The following is a 15,259-nucleotide window of genomic DNA, read 5'->3' on the forward strand; positions in this document are numbered from 1 at the left end:
AGAGCAACACCATTATCCAAGAGACGGCATTTCTATGTTTCTCTCTGTGAATATTGAATAAAAGACCTTGGTAAGAGCTTCTTGTCTTTCCATTACTGGCAGCCTGCCATGCGGATCAGATTCCCTGAAGTCTGACATTGTCTAAGCCCGAGCATGATGTGGTTGAACAAGCAGGTTGCGATGGTGGTGATGGGGTCAGGATACAAGTGAGGGGCTCTGTATCCATGGCAGATGGCCACCTACGCAGATCTTTGATGCCTGGTGTGCAAACACAAGGTGGAAAACCACAGTATGTCCTTGCTTTCTAGTCTGTCCATAGCTGCTGGTTGCAGTGACTATGTCCCTCCTCCATAGTTGGAGGCCGTAAGTCCCTGAATGCCACTTTTTGGGAATACCAACTGGTGAGGATGGTACTGCACTCAGACCCTTCTTGTGGGTTCCCCATAGCAGGAGGAGGAGGAGGAGTTTGGATTTGATATCCCGCTTTATCACTACCCGAAGGAGTCTCAAAGCGGCTCACATTCTCCTTTCCCTCCCCCCCCCCACAACAAACACTCTGTGAGGTGAATGGGGCTGAGAGACTTCAGAGAAGTGTGACTGGCCCAAGGTCACCCAGCAGCTGCATGTGGAGGAGCAGGGAAGCGAACCCGGTTCCCCAGATTACGAGTCTACCGCTCTTAACCACTACACCACACTGGCTCTGGTGCATCTGGTGGACCACCATGAGAACATAATGGTGGACTAGATGGGACTTTGGTCTGCTCCATCAGGTCTCGTCTTACAGGTGGAGTACAGGATCAGGTTTAAGGTGCTGGTTTTAACCTTTAAAGCCCCATGCAGTCTAGGACCCTCGTAGCTACAGGACCGCGTGTCCTGTATGTCCCACGGAGGACCTTACGGTTCTCAAACAAAAACATATTGGAGGTCATGGGCCACAGGGAGGTTAGGCTTGCCTCAGCCAGAGCCAGAGCTTTTTTGGCTGTGGCTCCGATCTGGTGGAACTCTCTGTCACAAGAGACTAGGGCCCTGCAGGACTTGACATCTTTCCGCAGGGCCTGCAAGCCAGAGCTGTTCCACCAGGCCTTTGGCCAAGGTACAGTCTGACCCCCTCCTTCTGTAATCCTCACAGAACTCAAGCCCAACGGTTGCCATCGATTTGATTTGAACTGATTTTATAATGAATTGGTTTTAGAATGCTGTATTATTTTACTGTTGTTAGCCGCTCTGACCCCGGCTTCGGCTGGGGAGGGTGGGATATAAATAAAATATTAATATTACAGTGGTACCTCGGGTTAAGTACTTAATTCCTTCCGGAGGTCCATTCTTAACGTGAAACTGTTCTTAACCTGAAGCACCACTTTAGCTAATGGGGCCTCCTGCTGCTGCCACGCCACCGGAGCACGATTTCTGTTCTCATCCTGAAGCAAAGTTCTTAACCCGAGATAATATTTCTGGGTTAGTGGAGTCTGTAAAACTGAAGCATCTGTAACCTGAAGCGTATGTAACCCAAGGTACCACTGTATTGTTGTTGTTGTTGTTGTTGTTGTTGTTGTTGTTGTTGTTGTCAATTCCTGCACCAGCCCAGATACTAGTCTCCTTTCCACTCCTTTCCTATGAATAAGCCATGGCTCAGAGAATAGCAGGGATTGTAAAATGCGGTGTGAGGATTTGCTGTGGGTGTGGACTCATCATTCGTGTCTCCCGATCATGGAAATTTGCTGTCAGTTGCACCCGCATTTTATTTCCATGTAACCACCCACCCTCTGCTTCTTCTCCCAAAGGTGTGTCTCTCCTCCCCTCCCACTTCCATTGGATGCTCCCCGAAACCTCGAGGAGAATAAAGGCTTCATTCTAGAACGCCTCTCTTCTCTGAAGCCCTACTTGAAAGAGTCCTTGTTGCAGAACAGCTGAGCTGGGCGCTTTTCTCCTCTTCGCCTCCTCGCCATTTCCATAGGCACATTCCTCGACGCCTCTCCATCATCATCTCCTCCTCTCTCTTTCCCTCTTGTGACATTTATCAAGATGAACAAGTACCTTCTCCTGGGATTTTCCGTTCTGATCTTCTGCTCAGTTGGTAAGTGCCAGCTTTTATAAGAAAGGAGGGCCGTGTGTGTGTGTGTGTGTGTGTGTGTTTCCTGGAAACATTTGTGCAAATAATAGTGAACAGAAAGGGATGTGTAAAAAAAAAAGATAGAGAGAGAAATGATAGATAGATAGATGATAGATAGGTAGATAGATAGATAGATGATAGACAGATGATAGATAGATAGATCATAGATAGATAGATGTCAGACTACAGTGGTACCTCAGGTTAAGTACTTAATTTGGTCTGGAGGTCTGTACTTAACCTGAAACTGTTCTTAACCTGAAGCACCACTTTAGCCAATGGGGCCTCCTGCTGCTGCCGCACCGCCAGAGCACAATTTCTGTTCTCATCCTGAAGCAAAGTTCTTAACCTGAAGCACTATTTCTGGGTTAGCGGAGTCTGTAACCTGAAGCGTATGTAACCTGAAGCGTATGTAACCCGAGGTACCACTGTAGTCAATTAAGTTTTAAGAAAAGAGGGAGAATGGGGGGCATTTTATCTCCCTCATTTCGTCTACACTCCAGGAGTTCACCTGAAGAGAATAATCTGTCTGTAGCTAGCTCAGGTTTGCCATTCTGCTCTATGTGGTGTTGGTGGTTCAGCAGCACAAGCTCTGACAGTTATAGTGTGTGCAGGGGTTAGGGAAAGGAGAGAAGGTCACCTCAGAGAGCATTTAAATGCAAAACTACTTAATTTGCGCCTTCCAAAACAACTCACCTGTGTGAATTTTGCAATGCAGTTCTCCAGGCAAGTAATGCATACAACAATGTGTGCATTAGGGTAATGTGTGCACAACATGAGTCTGTTCGTGCAAATAACACAGAGAAACACATTGCATGAGCGGGAGTGACCTGCGGGAATGTTTTTGTGAGGACACAAAAGTGGAAATGTGTTTAGCTGAATCTAATTGGAAAGATGAAATGCTGACAGAAATTGAAATCAACCGATTCACCTTTTACTAGTGGGAGTACATAGGGGTGGATCCAACCAAATCATATTCAGAGGAGACCCTCGATTAGATATAAGTTAGTTATGTCCATTAATTTCAATGTGCCTACTCTGGGTAAGACTAACACTGGCTGCCTCCCTTTTAAAAAAAAGTGAATGGAAAGGATTGTGAATGGAAAGGTGAGCCAGGCATTAACTTGTGTTCATGTTAAGTTTGAAATTTTGAATAAGGATACTTTTTCGCCCCCTTGTGAGTGTTGCTGGAGGTTTATAGTTTTCTGTTTACGACAGGTCTAGTGGATGCTCCCTTGAGTCAAGCAAGCCAGCAAGCAAACAAAAACTGTTACTACTTAATGAGTTTTGATAAGGCAATCATCTTAATGATTATTCTGCATTGTTTTTAATAGTGTTTTGTTATTTATTGTGTGTGTATATATCTATATACATGAGCGCACGCACATAGAGAGAGAGCTGTAGAAGGCCATTATATTTTATGAGAAGTGACATATACAGTGGTACCTCAGGTTACAAACTTAATTTGTTCTGGAGGTCCGTTCTTAATCTGAAACTGTTCTTAACCTGAGGTACCACTTTAGCTAATGGGGCCTCCCGCTGCTGCCACACGATTTCTGTTCTCATCCTGAGGTAAAGTTCTTAACCGGAGGTACTATTTCTGGGTTAGCGGAGTCTGTAACCTGAAGCGTCTGTAACCTGAAGCGTCTGTAACCTGAGGTACCACTGTAGTTACTTTTAATAACTCAAGCAATGTTCCAGAGACAACCTCCCCCTTCATATTCCCTTCCCTGATTTTAACACCTTCGTGAAATGTCTCATGGACCCCATTTTTAAAGGACTGCCTGGGCTTCTTGGGAGAGGGACAGGACTCTGTACAGGTGTGCCTGTTTCAAGGCATCGCTCCTCCTCAGCATATCCAGGCACGACTAACAATCTTGGAAATCTCTCAGCGAGAAAACGTTGCCTGCCTTGCTCCAAGCTGCTTACATCTCCACATATTCCATTACTCTTCGCCCCTTTCTGCCATCTTTCCATCTATATCTCAGCTTAGCACATCCAGCCCACAATGGAGGAGCTAGGATTTTCACAGCACTCGCATTTCAGCTCCAGGTACAACAGTTATCGCCCTTCATCTCAACATTAACCCACCCATCTGCCATATTCCGTATTGGAAAATAAATGCACTAACCATAATATCCAGTGCTGCCTGCTGGAGAAATCTGTTTGGGTGTGGAATCTTCATTGCTTTGGAGTTTTGAAGAACTCAGAAAACAATCCATTTAACCACAGGTGCATCATTCATTTAGGAAAGGGGAGTGTTGGTAATTGTGCTAGGGAGGGGTGAATGACTCAGCCACTGAAAAACAGAGCCTTATAAAAAGGTCTCTCACGAGTGCCTTGCCCTCTGTAAAAGAAGGAAGCCCAGTCTGGAGGAGAAAAGAAGATGAGGAGCATGAAAGCCAATCAAAATTCCTGGCATCTCGAAACTATGGTTGCAGCCACACCTCCAACTGCCCACTATGGTCCTCAAAAACTTTTCCCAGAAGGACTGAAAAAGTTCCCCCACCCCTGTTCCAAACTGCTTGCATAAAACATAGGCCGCATCCATACCATACGTTAAAGACACTCGACTTTCCCCACATGTCCCTGGAAACTGTGGTTTGCTAAGGATGCTGGGGATTGTAGTTCTGTGAGGGGTAAACTGTGGTTTACAGGATCCTTTGGAGGAAGCCACTTTAAAAGTGCTTTCAGTGTATTACATGGATGCGATCAAAGAACTATTGAGCTGGGTACAGTGGTACCTCGGGTTAAGAACTTAATTTGCTCTGGAGGTCTGTTCTTAACCTGAAACTGTTCTTAACCTGAGGTACCACTTTAGCAAATGGGGCCTCCTGCTGCTGTTGTGCAGTTTCTGTTCTCATCCTGAGGTAAAGTTCTTAACCCGAGGTACTATTTCTGGGTTAGCGGAGTCTGTAACCTGAAGCGCCTGTAACCCAAGGTACCTCTGTATTTAGAATGAAAGAAGATGTAATAACACTTCACCACGGAATAATCTGCCTAAAACAGTCTATTTAGCCCTTTCCACCCCTGCACAGAAATGATGCAGTCCCTATTGGGCAGTGCCTATGATAACATGCATCCTCTTTTTTTAAATTGACTTGTAATTTTAAAAGGTTATCTTAACCATTTGACAAAAGATCTACAATACTGTGGAATAAAGGGCAGGAGAGGAGGATGTTTAGACACAGTTCTGCACATCAGACTTTATTTTGGAAAACCCAATCAGATTTTATTTTGGAAAACCCAATATTTTCAGTAATCAAAATATTGCAGGTTACAGGTAGGTAGCCATGTTGGTCTGCCGTAGTCGAAACAAAATAAAAATATTCCTTCCAGTAGCATCTTAGAGACAAACTAAATTTGTTATTGCTCATACCAATAACAAACTTAGTTGGTCTCTAAGGTGCTGCTGGAAGGATTTTTTTTTATTTTGTTTCAAAATATTGCAGTTCAGTGAGTGAAATTACCCATATCAGGAACTGGTCACGGATCTGGTCTGCTCAACTCCATTTTATGTATCTTCACGAGTGTCAATGTGGTTGCCTCTAGTTGTTGTCGGATCTAAAATTCATATCGGCTCCAGCATGGCCAATGGGCACGGATTATGGGAGTTCTAGCCCGACAACAGCAATAATAATAATAATAATAATAATAATAATAATAATAATAATAATAATAATTTATTATTTGTACCCCGCCCATCTGGCTGGGTTTCCCCAGCCACTCCCAGTTAGAGGGAATCCCCTTTTTCCAGAACATAATACAATGGTACCTTGGGTTACAGATGCTTCAGGTTGCAGACACTTCAGGTTACAACTCCACTAATCCAGAAATAATACCTCAGGTTAAGAACTTTACCTCAGGATGAGAACAGAAATTGCATGCTGGTGGTGCAGCAGCAGCCGGAGGCCCCATTAGCTGAAGTGGTACCTCAGGTTAAGAACAGTTTCAGGTTAAGAACGGACCTCCGGAACAAATTAAGTTCTTAACCTGAGGTACCACTGTACCTACAAGGAATTGACCCAGGATGGATTACTATAGACATGCCGCTGATTGATAGATGAGGACTTTTTGTGGATTGGGCGTACTTGCCTATCGGTTCCCTATTTCACGTCTCACTGCATGACGTGAATGTTTGACAGGTTTCTGGTACATGTAACTGCGACGGGAAGCATCCACGCTCCAAGCTGGGCAGGCAAAGGAAGCCTTCTGCTTTAGGAACAGAAGAACTGGATAAGGCCCAAAGCCCATCTAGCCTAGCATCCTTCTCTCACGATCTCCAACCAGATGACCGTGGAAAGTCTTGCAAGCAACAGCACACACCTCACTTGCGATTCCCAGCCACTGGCATTTTGAAGCATAGTGCCTCTCACAGCGAAGGGGGCGGTTGCTGCTGCTTTTAATTAATCTTCTGTTGGGAAAGAGAGCACAATGTTTCCACAGGACCTGCTTCAAAGCTGGAGAGAGTCGCTTGAGCAAATTAGCAAAATGCCTCTCGCCAGAGTGTTCTTGTCCCAGTTCCAGCTTGATGCTATTTCTACCATGTGTGTTAATCCCAGCAATGATTCATGTGCTATCCTAGAGCATTCTCAGTGGTGTTAATTAAACTCTCTCACAAACGTGTGCCTTTTCTTTTGGGACGTCCTGGTCTACCTCTCTCTTTTTAAACTTTATTATTCTTATTGTTTAGGGAGGGGCCACTCTCAGCGTTTAACTTTTTTATTTATGTTGGGCTCTTAGCATTTTGTCTTTGACCTGTCTTAGGTTGACAGAAAATAATAGAAATATTTAGAAAATCAACTTTGCGTTTAGTTTTTTTAAAAATGTTTTGTATTGATTTTTTAATTTCAGGTAACTTCTATTTTAATCAAAAGATATACACACACACACAAAGACATACTAAAACAGACTGCAGAACGCTTGTAAATGAAGTTGTTTGTTTACAAGATTTATAACCCACCCAACTTTCCAAGTTGCTCAAAGCTATATAGGCATTGCTCCAAACCCTCCTTAAGCTCATAGAGATCATAGAATTGAAGAGTTAGAAGGGACCTTGAGGATCATCTAGTCCAGCCTTTCTCAACCTGTGGGTCCCCAGATGTTGTTGAGCTACAACTCCCATCACCCCTAGCTAGCAAGGCCAGAGCTCAGGGATGATGGGAGATGTAGTCCAACAACATCTGGGGACCCTCAGGTGGAGAACCGCTGATTCTAGTCCGACCCCCTGCAGTGCAGGAATATGTAGCTGTCCTTTTCTGCTAGGAGGGCGACCAAGGTTCAAAGTCCCACTCAAAGATTCAGGAATGAATTGCAGAGGTGGGTGGGGAAAAGTATGAGGTTTATCCAGCTACATCATACTCAAGAGCAGACCCACCTAAACGAATGAACGTGAATTACTTAGGTGCATGGATTTTAACGGATCTGCCCTGAATATGAACGGTGTTAAAATATCACCCAGTGCATTTTAAGAGTTCGTTGTGGCTGCTTTTTTAAATATACCTCGCTATAATCACAGCTGTGTTATCAACACAGGGCAAACAGGCATCCTTTTGCAGCGAAGATTTATGAGCTTCCTGCAGTTTCCTCCCCTAAAACCGAAACCACGGCACGTCTATCTCTTCTTTTTTCAGCACAAGGTCTGATGTGCAAAGTTTGTAAATTCAAAGTCGGCGACCTCTGCTTCGATTCCGATGAACCCTGCAAAGCCGATGAGGGCCAGTACTGTGAAACAACCAAAGTGTATACAGGTGAGACTGGGAAAGAGAGATTCCTCTGGTGTTTGAGCAGACAATACATAGAATTGTGGTTAGAAGGGAACCCCAAAGGTCATCTAATCCAACCCCTGCAACGCAGCCACCCCAGCTAATCCCAGCCTCCCACCCTCCTTCCACAACCTGGAGCGGTCCAGGTCAGCCTTATGCTGGCTGGGGCTCATGGGAGTTGTAGTCCAAAACTTCTGGTCAAGGCAGTGCTGGGATATCTCAGTTGTGCAGTGGTGAGTAATAACCCCCTCCCGCAAAGGAAAGGGTGCAGCACTCAGATCTCTCCAAATATCTCTGTAACACAGGATTGGATTTCGTAAAATCATAGCCTTGTAGAGTTGGAAGAGACCACGAGAGTTCATCTCATCCAACCCCCCCTGCAATCCAGGAATCTTTTGCCAAACGTGGGGATTGAACCCACGAGCCTGAGATTAAGAGACTCATGCTGTACAAACTGAGCCACTTCTGGATTTTTTTAAAAAAAAGTAAACCCAAATCATTCGAGACCTGCCGGACCAAACCAAAGGCCCATCGAGCCAACCATCTGATTCTCAGAATAGTCAACCTCGTGCCAATCTTGACCCCACCCCCCACAAGTAGGAGATGATTGCAGGAGCACGCTCCTGCTTGTGATAATTCGGAGGCACGTTGCCTTCTGACAGAGCATTCATCCTTCTGCAGAGGTCTCCTGCCTTCAAACTGCTCCCTCCAAATGGAGCATTCCCCCCCCCTTCAGAAAAAGTGCTGTGGATTCAAACAGTTCCCTCTGAATGGACTTCAAAGGGGTTCCCGGCAACTACCAATCAAAGTTCAGAGGAGGCTGGCAGTAGCCGCCACTCAGCTGATCGGCAGTTACGGCAAATCTGTTTGAAGGTGCCCTTCCAGTAGCGATCAGCTGCTTGGTGCTGAAAGTGCCTCTTCAAAGGAGCTTTCCTTCCTTCACATCTGTTTGGGGAAGTTTTAAATGTTTGATGTTTTGTAGCTTTATTGTTATTATTATTAATATTCTGCCAGAAACTGCCCCGAGTGGCGGGGAAACGCAGCCAGATGGGTGGGGTATAAATGATAAATCATCATCATCATCATCATCATCATCATCATCATCACACACCTCTTCCTCCTCTGCCACCAGGTAGAATAAAGCTCTTCACCAAACATGGCTGTGGCAAGTACGCAGAGCTCTGCAACAAGACTGAGCAGAGGGACAACGTCTTTGACATGAACTATAACCGCACGTGCTGCAACTTCGACTTGTGCAATGGAGCAGCCGCGACCAATCCCAGTCTCCCGTTCTTCGCTGGCCTCAGCTTGGCCCTGGGGTGGTGGCTGGCCCACTAAGATTGAGGAGTAGCAGTGATGTTCTTCCCACTAACAGACCCTCTGCATCACCTCGACCTCCTTCGAGCCTGCGGCGTGTGCCCGTGTGCCAAAATTTCCCTCGCATGTGCGGATTTCAAATCTTCCCACCTCGCTCACTGCCTCTCCTGTAGGCTTGGTTAACTTGTGGACCCTCCAAGCCCAATGCAACCTGCCTGCCATCAGCAATGGTCCACCAGAGGACCATCAGCAATGGTCCACCAGTCTCCTCTTCCCTCTACTCTACCTGGGGAGCTTTGACAAGCATAGCTGGTGGGTTGTGTTTGGCTTCTTGGGTCACAGGAATGTTAGGCCTTGCCTACTCTGTGTATCAGTGTTGGGGAGACTTTTCCAGACCGGGCACCATATTCCCTTCTGGGGGCCAAATGGCAGTGGTGGGCGGGGCCAGAGGCAAAAGTGGGAGGAGCAACGGGTGCAATTCCTCCCCTCCTTTGTACAGTAGGATCGTTTATGGACACATTCGCACGCCCCTCCACACCCTCTGCTGACTGGAATATGCCTTCACACTCTTGCTTGCCCAAAGGGAAGATAGTGTTAGTTTCTGTTTCTCACTGTGCAGCAGTGCTTCTCTATGGAAGCAGAGAGCAACTGAACAAAGGAACAAAGGAAACAGGAAGCCAGTAACGTCACATCCGTCTCTAGTCTCCCATGAGACTGCCAATAGCCTGGACTGTCTGTGGAATGTAAACACAGTCCTGTGACTTGCAGCAGCTGCACAGTGAGAAACAGAAACTAACATCAACCATCCTCTGCTACCACTTGTTGGAAAAATGCCCCCGGGAAGCATGCCAACTTCCCAAGACACTGGGGCTTCTCTCCGGTCGTCACTCTCTGGCTGGAATCATCCCTCAGTCCAGAGAGACCGGTATTAAGCGGCCCCTCCGTCCTGAGAGGATCACACTAATCTTCTGGCATCCCATCACAGAAGAAAGAGACAGTCCGTAGTCTACTCACTACTTTATTAAGACTGTACACGCAGCTCTTACAAGCATGACTGCTCTCCTGAGCAGCAAACACAAGAGTCTCCGACTCGACTCACACTTCGGCTCAGAAGCGAAAGTAACTCTCCGGTTACATGAGAACTGACAGAGACTTCCTGTCTCATGCTCAGAGACATCACATGATGTCAACACTGTAGCTGCTCTTTGCAGCTGGTGAGATATGTAATCCCAACATATAGAGAGAGGTGGTGGAGTGTGTGTGTCCTGGGGAGAGGGGGTGTGGCCTAGGGAGATCTTGGAAATTCCCCATCCATCATCCACCTACCAAGCAGCTTTTGAAAATCCAAAACCAGGTGATTTAGGCTGTACCCGTGAACTCTTCTCTGTTTTGTTCAAACTGATGATGAAAGTAAACCCAAGCAGAAAGGCCTGCCTGCCTTGCTCCATGTGTTCATTAAGCCTAAGTAGGTGCGACGCAGACCGCAGGACATTCCTTCCTTATTCACCCCTGCCCCCCTCTCCTCCACACCCTGTTTTGTTTCCCCTTCATCATATTTTTAAAATTGTGAGCTCCTTAGGGGCAGAGTGGGTTTTGTGCTCTGGAAAGCACATTGTAGACTGGTGGCGCCAGGTAAATAAAAAGAGTGATAATTCAACCCATGTTCGTAACACATGGCCTACATGCCAAAGAAGACAGGGACAGCTGCCTCTTAACAGGCGTTGCTCAGGAATTCTAAGAAACCCCCAAACCAGTGCAGTTTTGAAATTGGTGGTTAAAACAAGGAACCTGCTCCTTGGTCTCAGGAACCAAAATTTCTGAACAGCCCAGTCCACCATCTTGACTCGAAATAGCATCTGTCTGTGTCCAAAACGTAGACCTTCTCCTTGATCTCTGGAGTCACTCTGCAAAATTTGGTTACGCTTTCTTAAGAGCAGAGGCGTACCTAGCCTCCGCCATCTTGATTCAAAATGACGGCCAGCATCCAAACAGCTATTGCAAACACCACCCCTCACCTCAGAAACCCTAATGCCAAGTTTGATAACAATATCTCTAGAGGTGGCTGAACCTATAGGCAGCAGACAGACAGATTGGCAAACTGCTTTCCAAAATATATAATAGTGATAAATATATATGAGTATGTATGTGTAGGAAGGAGAATGGCATTGTGTAGACCAAAGGTAGCAATGTGTGAGTAAGACGGTGGCATTGGGTGCGTAAGAGCGAAGAATCCCGTTTTTTCCAGGAGACACACAGCAGGGTGGAGTAAAGACAACTGCAGCCACTGGCAATCCTTTCCACAGTTTAATTTCCGCCACGAGGCAGAGGTAGGGCTTTCCCATTACACTTGTCAGTGTCACAACAAGAATCAATATGTGTGTATTTTCCGTCCTTTTGAACTGTGTTGCAGTATTCCCAATATTCATCACTGACACAGCCATAACTCATGAAATAGAGCTCATCATCTGTGAGGGGAAAGACAATAATATGACCAAGGAGAAAAACGAGTGACGTCATGGTCAGCTTAAGGCCAACATACAATTCCATGCCCTCCAACATGTCAAAAGGAAAAACCAGGATGACATAATCCGGAAGGCCACCTTCCATTTCCTTGTCTTTTTATGGATACACCCAGAAATAATAATAATAATAATAATAATAATAATAATAATAATAATAATAATACAGTGGTACCTCCAGTTACGAACGGGATCCGTTCCGGAGCTCCGGTCGCATCCCAAGGAACTCACAACCAGAGGTGCCGCTTCTGCACATAGAGCACTTTTGCGCATGCGCACGCAGCGAAACCCAGAAAAATACTTCTGGGTTTGCCATGTACGTATCCCGCAGGATACGTAAGTAGAGGGGAACGTAAGTGGAGGTACCACTGAAATAATAATAATAATAATGCTATTACTTGTAAGGTAAAGGACCTCTGGACTGTTAAGTCCAGTCAAAGGAGACTATAGGGTTGCAGCACTCATCTCGCTTTCAGGCCAAGGGAGCCGGCCTTTGTCCACAGACAGGTTCCGGGCCGTGTGGCCAGCATGACTAAACTGCTACTGGCATAACGGAACACCGTGACAGAAACCATAGCGCACAGAAATGCCATTTACCTTCCCACCGCAGCAGTACCTATTTATCTACTTGCACTGGTGTGCTTTCAAACTGCTAGGTTGGCAGGAGCTGGGACAGAGCGACAGGAGCTCACCCTGTCGTGGGGATTTGAACCACCGACCTGCTCGGCAATCCCAAGAGGCTCAGTGGTTTAGACCACAGTGCCACCCGCGTCCAGGCCCTTTATTATTTGTAAACCACCATCACCCAACACCCTGACTGGGTTACAGCAGCTTCTGGTTTGAATCCACAGCTTTAAGAAGCTGCCTTGGGCTGTGTCAGACTGTGGGCCTATCCGCCTCAGGGCCACATACCCTGACTAGCAGCGACCCTCTGGGATTCCTGGCTGAGTCCGTTCCCACCCCTGTCTGGAGATGCTGGGAACAGGGCGCTTTACCGCTGAGCTGCGGCCTATCGCCAGGTCTTACCAAGGTAGCTGGTGTACGTGAAACACTTTCCGAAGCGAATCTTGCACGTTTCTTCTGTCGAATAGCAGGCCTTGCCATTTCCGGAATGACAGAGCTTACACACGAGGCCCTGGGCTGAGGTTGAAAAGAAGTTATTGAAAGTGAGGGCTTGGAGATGGTCCTTTCTCGTGCGGGAACGAGGGTGAAAAACAAGAGAAGGGGTGGACGGGGATAATCTGGGAGCAGCCGTGTGTGGCTCTGAGCGCCGTAAGCCAAGGAACCGTCTGCCCTCCTCCCTCTTTGAAAATTGGGGTGCGTTCATGGTTCCCCACCCTTTGGGAACCTTAAGGATGGATTCTTGTAACCAGGGATGCTTAAGAAAGAAGCACCACCTTCTGCCTGAAGCTGGTACTTCTGGGTCACCAAAATGGAAGTGCCAGTTGCAGATACAGAGCTGCACACAAGTGGAGTGGACTTTGACTCACACTACAAGGCTTGCCTTTCCTTGCCCTCCGTGGCACCTGCTGCCACATAGTCCCAAGTCTGCCCCGGATGCTTGGAGGACACCCCAGGGCAGATGAGAGCCAGCGGCACAGGGGGCTGCAAGGGGGAGGAGAGGAAGGGGAAAACCTGTTCTGTGAGCAGGAGTCTTTCCGTGGAACGAATTTGTTCATGCACTGAACCCCATCCGTTCCGTTTACGGGACATACAATGCATACAAATACAAAGAGTATGTGTTTGTTTGTTTGGCTGACAGCCATTACGAAAGATAAAAACACATAAAGCAGAATGAAATCTGTTGCACAGTTTAGATAATTAATAAGATGAGACATCCTGTCGGATGAGAGTTTGCTTCCCTGAAGAACTTACCGTAACTTACCATCCCCACAATTTTTTATCCTTAAAATGGCTGCTCTAAGAGCAAAGCAGGTCACTTTTTCCAGAGGTGTAGGTCAGAATATATAATACATACGTAGGTGCAGAATCAGAACTTTTTCAAATTCTGCACCTTCAAGGGGAAAAGGCTCACAAAGCACTTGCAAACTCATGCATACCTCTGCTTACTTTCTCTGTAGACCTCTGCCCCCTCCCTCCCTCCCTCCCTCCCTCTCTCTCTCTTTCTCTCTCTCACAGACATACACACACACACACACACACACACACAAACACACTCACCAGGAGAGCAGAAGAGCAACATAGAGGCCCCAAGGAGGAGAATCTGATTCATCCTGAATAATGTACACAGCCTCCCAAGTGAATATCAAGAATGAAAACGGAGCCGTGGAATATTAGGAAGGTCTGGAGTTCTTTGGCTTACCAGCTTGTGCCCTCTGAGCCTCTGGAAGCAGCCAGTGAGGTCCGGGGCAAAGGTGTGCTGTACAAATGTTTTCTTTGGGGCAGAAATGCTGGCAGACGCTGTTGCTAAACGGTGCCAGTTAGCAAGTCTGGACAAAGTTTCCACCTCTACCAACTTTGCGTAAGTCCATTCTGTCCTGTATCTGCATTCATCTGCAAAATGTGTATCCATCTATATCTATCTTGCTCTCTGGAGCAGCGGAAAACAAGCTTGCTCCATCCTCCATCTCCCATGAGATGGCCCTTCAGATATCATATCAGCTCTCAGTCGTCTCTTCTCTAGGTGAAACAAGATTTTACACACCTTCTCCTGCATTGCAGGGGGCTGGACTAGATGACCGCCAGGGTCCCTTCCAACTCTACAATTGTATGATTCCTTGATTCTCCAGTCTTCACAGCAGTACAAGACTCCAGGAGTTGCGTGTCAAGGTCCCCCAAGCTACCCCTAAATAATTCACAATTCACACATAATTTTTGTTTAAGGTTTTTGGCATAATTTTGACCACAACTTTATTAAAATACATAAATGTGAGTGGTTGCTTAGGCATTGGTTATGACTATCTGTCCCCACGCCCAGGGACAGAACTGACTTCTGGATTCCAGCAAAAGCCAGTGAGGGAAAACAATATTGGGGAGAGCATGGAGCTGGGCACCAGACCATCATCCCGCCCCCCCCCCCCGCATGCTCCCGGGGGCTTGCACGGCCCCTTGCCGGGAATACGGACAAAAGCATGGCAAACCCCTGGATTCCTTTAACGGAATTCCCTTGCAGCAGCAGCATTGGAAGGGCAGGCGCCGCTAATCCTTACCCCTCCACCAACCAATTTTTTAACCAATGCCTAACTGCAACCTTACAAGTTGTGACGATTTGCTACGCAGTAGGCAAAACCAAATGGCACCAGCCAATCAGCCAGATGGACAAAATTCCTACGAGGCCCCTACCCCAAAAGCATACGACCCCATGACAGGCATAGGAAGGTCAACGCAATAGCCCTAGATTAGGGAGGGTGGGCGGGTGATCCGATGCACGCAGCAAAAGAGCCCAGTCAGTGCTGTGTGGCTTGATTTTATAACCTTTGGTCCGTCCCCCTAAATGGCAACACCAAAATTTGCCCAGTAACCCAACTGCCCAATCACTGCAGATGGCCATCCATACTAACCCGCCCAGCAACAGAGGGGTGGCCTGTTCA

The 15,259-nt window shown here is 46.8% G+C and overlaps 1 protein-coding gene and 1 long non-coding RNA gene across 2 annotated transcripts; one reads left to right on the top strand and one right to left on the bottom strand.

Moving 5' to 3' along the window:
- Positions 1 to 1,866: 1,866 nt before the first annotated feature.
- Positions 1,867 to 10,832, top strand: LOC310757308 (lymphocyte antigen 6 complex locus protein G6c-like). Its single transcript, XM_083602627.1, has 3 exons — positions 1,867 to 2,074; positions 7,741 to 7,857; positions 9,005 to 10,832. The coding sequence occupies exons 1-3, from the start codon at positions 2,023 to 2,025 to the stop codon at positions 9,208 to 9,210; spliced, it is 375 nt and encodes a 124-aa protein (XP_083458753.1). The 5' UTR covers positions 1,867 to 2,022; the 3' UTR covers positions 9,211 to 10,832.
- A 647-nt stretch (positions 10,833 to 11,479) lies between these two features.
- LOC310757340 lies at positions 11,480 to 14,054 on the bottom strand. Its single transcript, XR_014545072.1, has 3 exons — positions 13,890 to 14,054; positions 12,735 to 12,848; positions 11,480 to 11,654 (listed from the first exon to the last, which is right to left on the bottom strand). It is a non-coding gene; the product is annotated as an uncharacterized lncRNA (long non-coding RNA).
- Positions 14,055 to 15,259: the final 1,205 nt, after the last annotated feature.

Source organism: Podarcis filfolensis (assembly GCF_964270895.1).
Source record: "Podarcis filfolensis genome assembly, chromosome: 2".
Lineage (NCBI taxonomy): Eukaryota > Metazoa > Chordata > Lepidosauria > Squamata > Lacertidae > Podarcis > Podarcis filfolensis.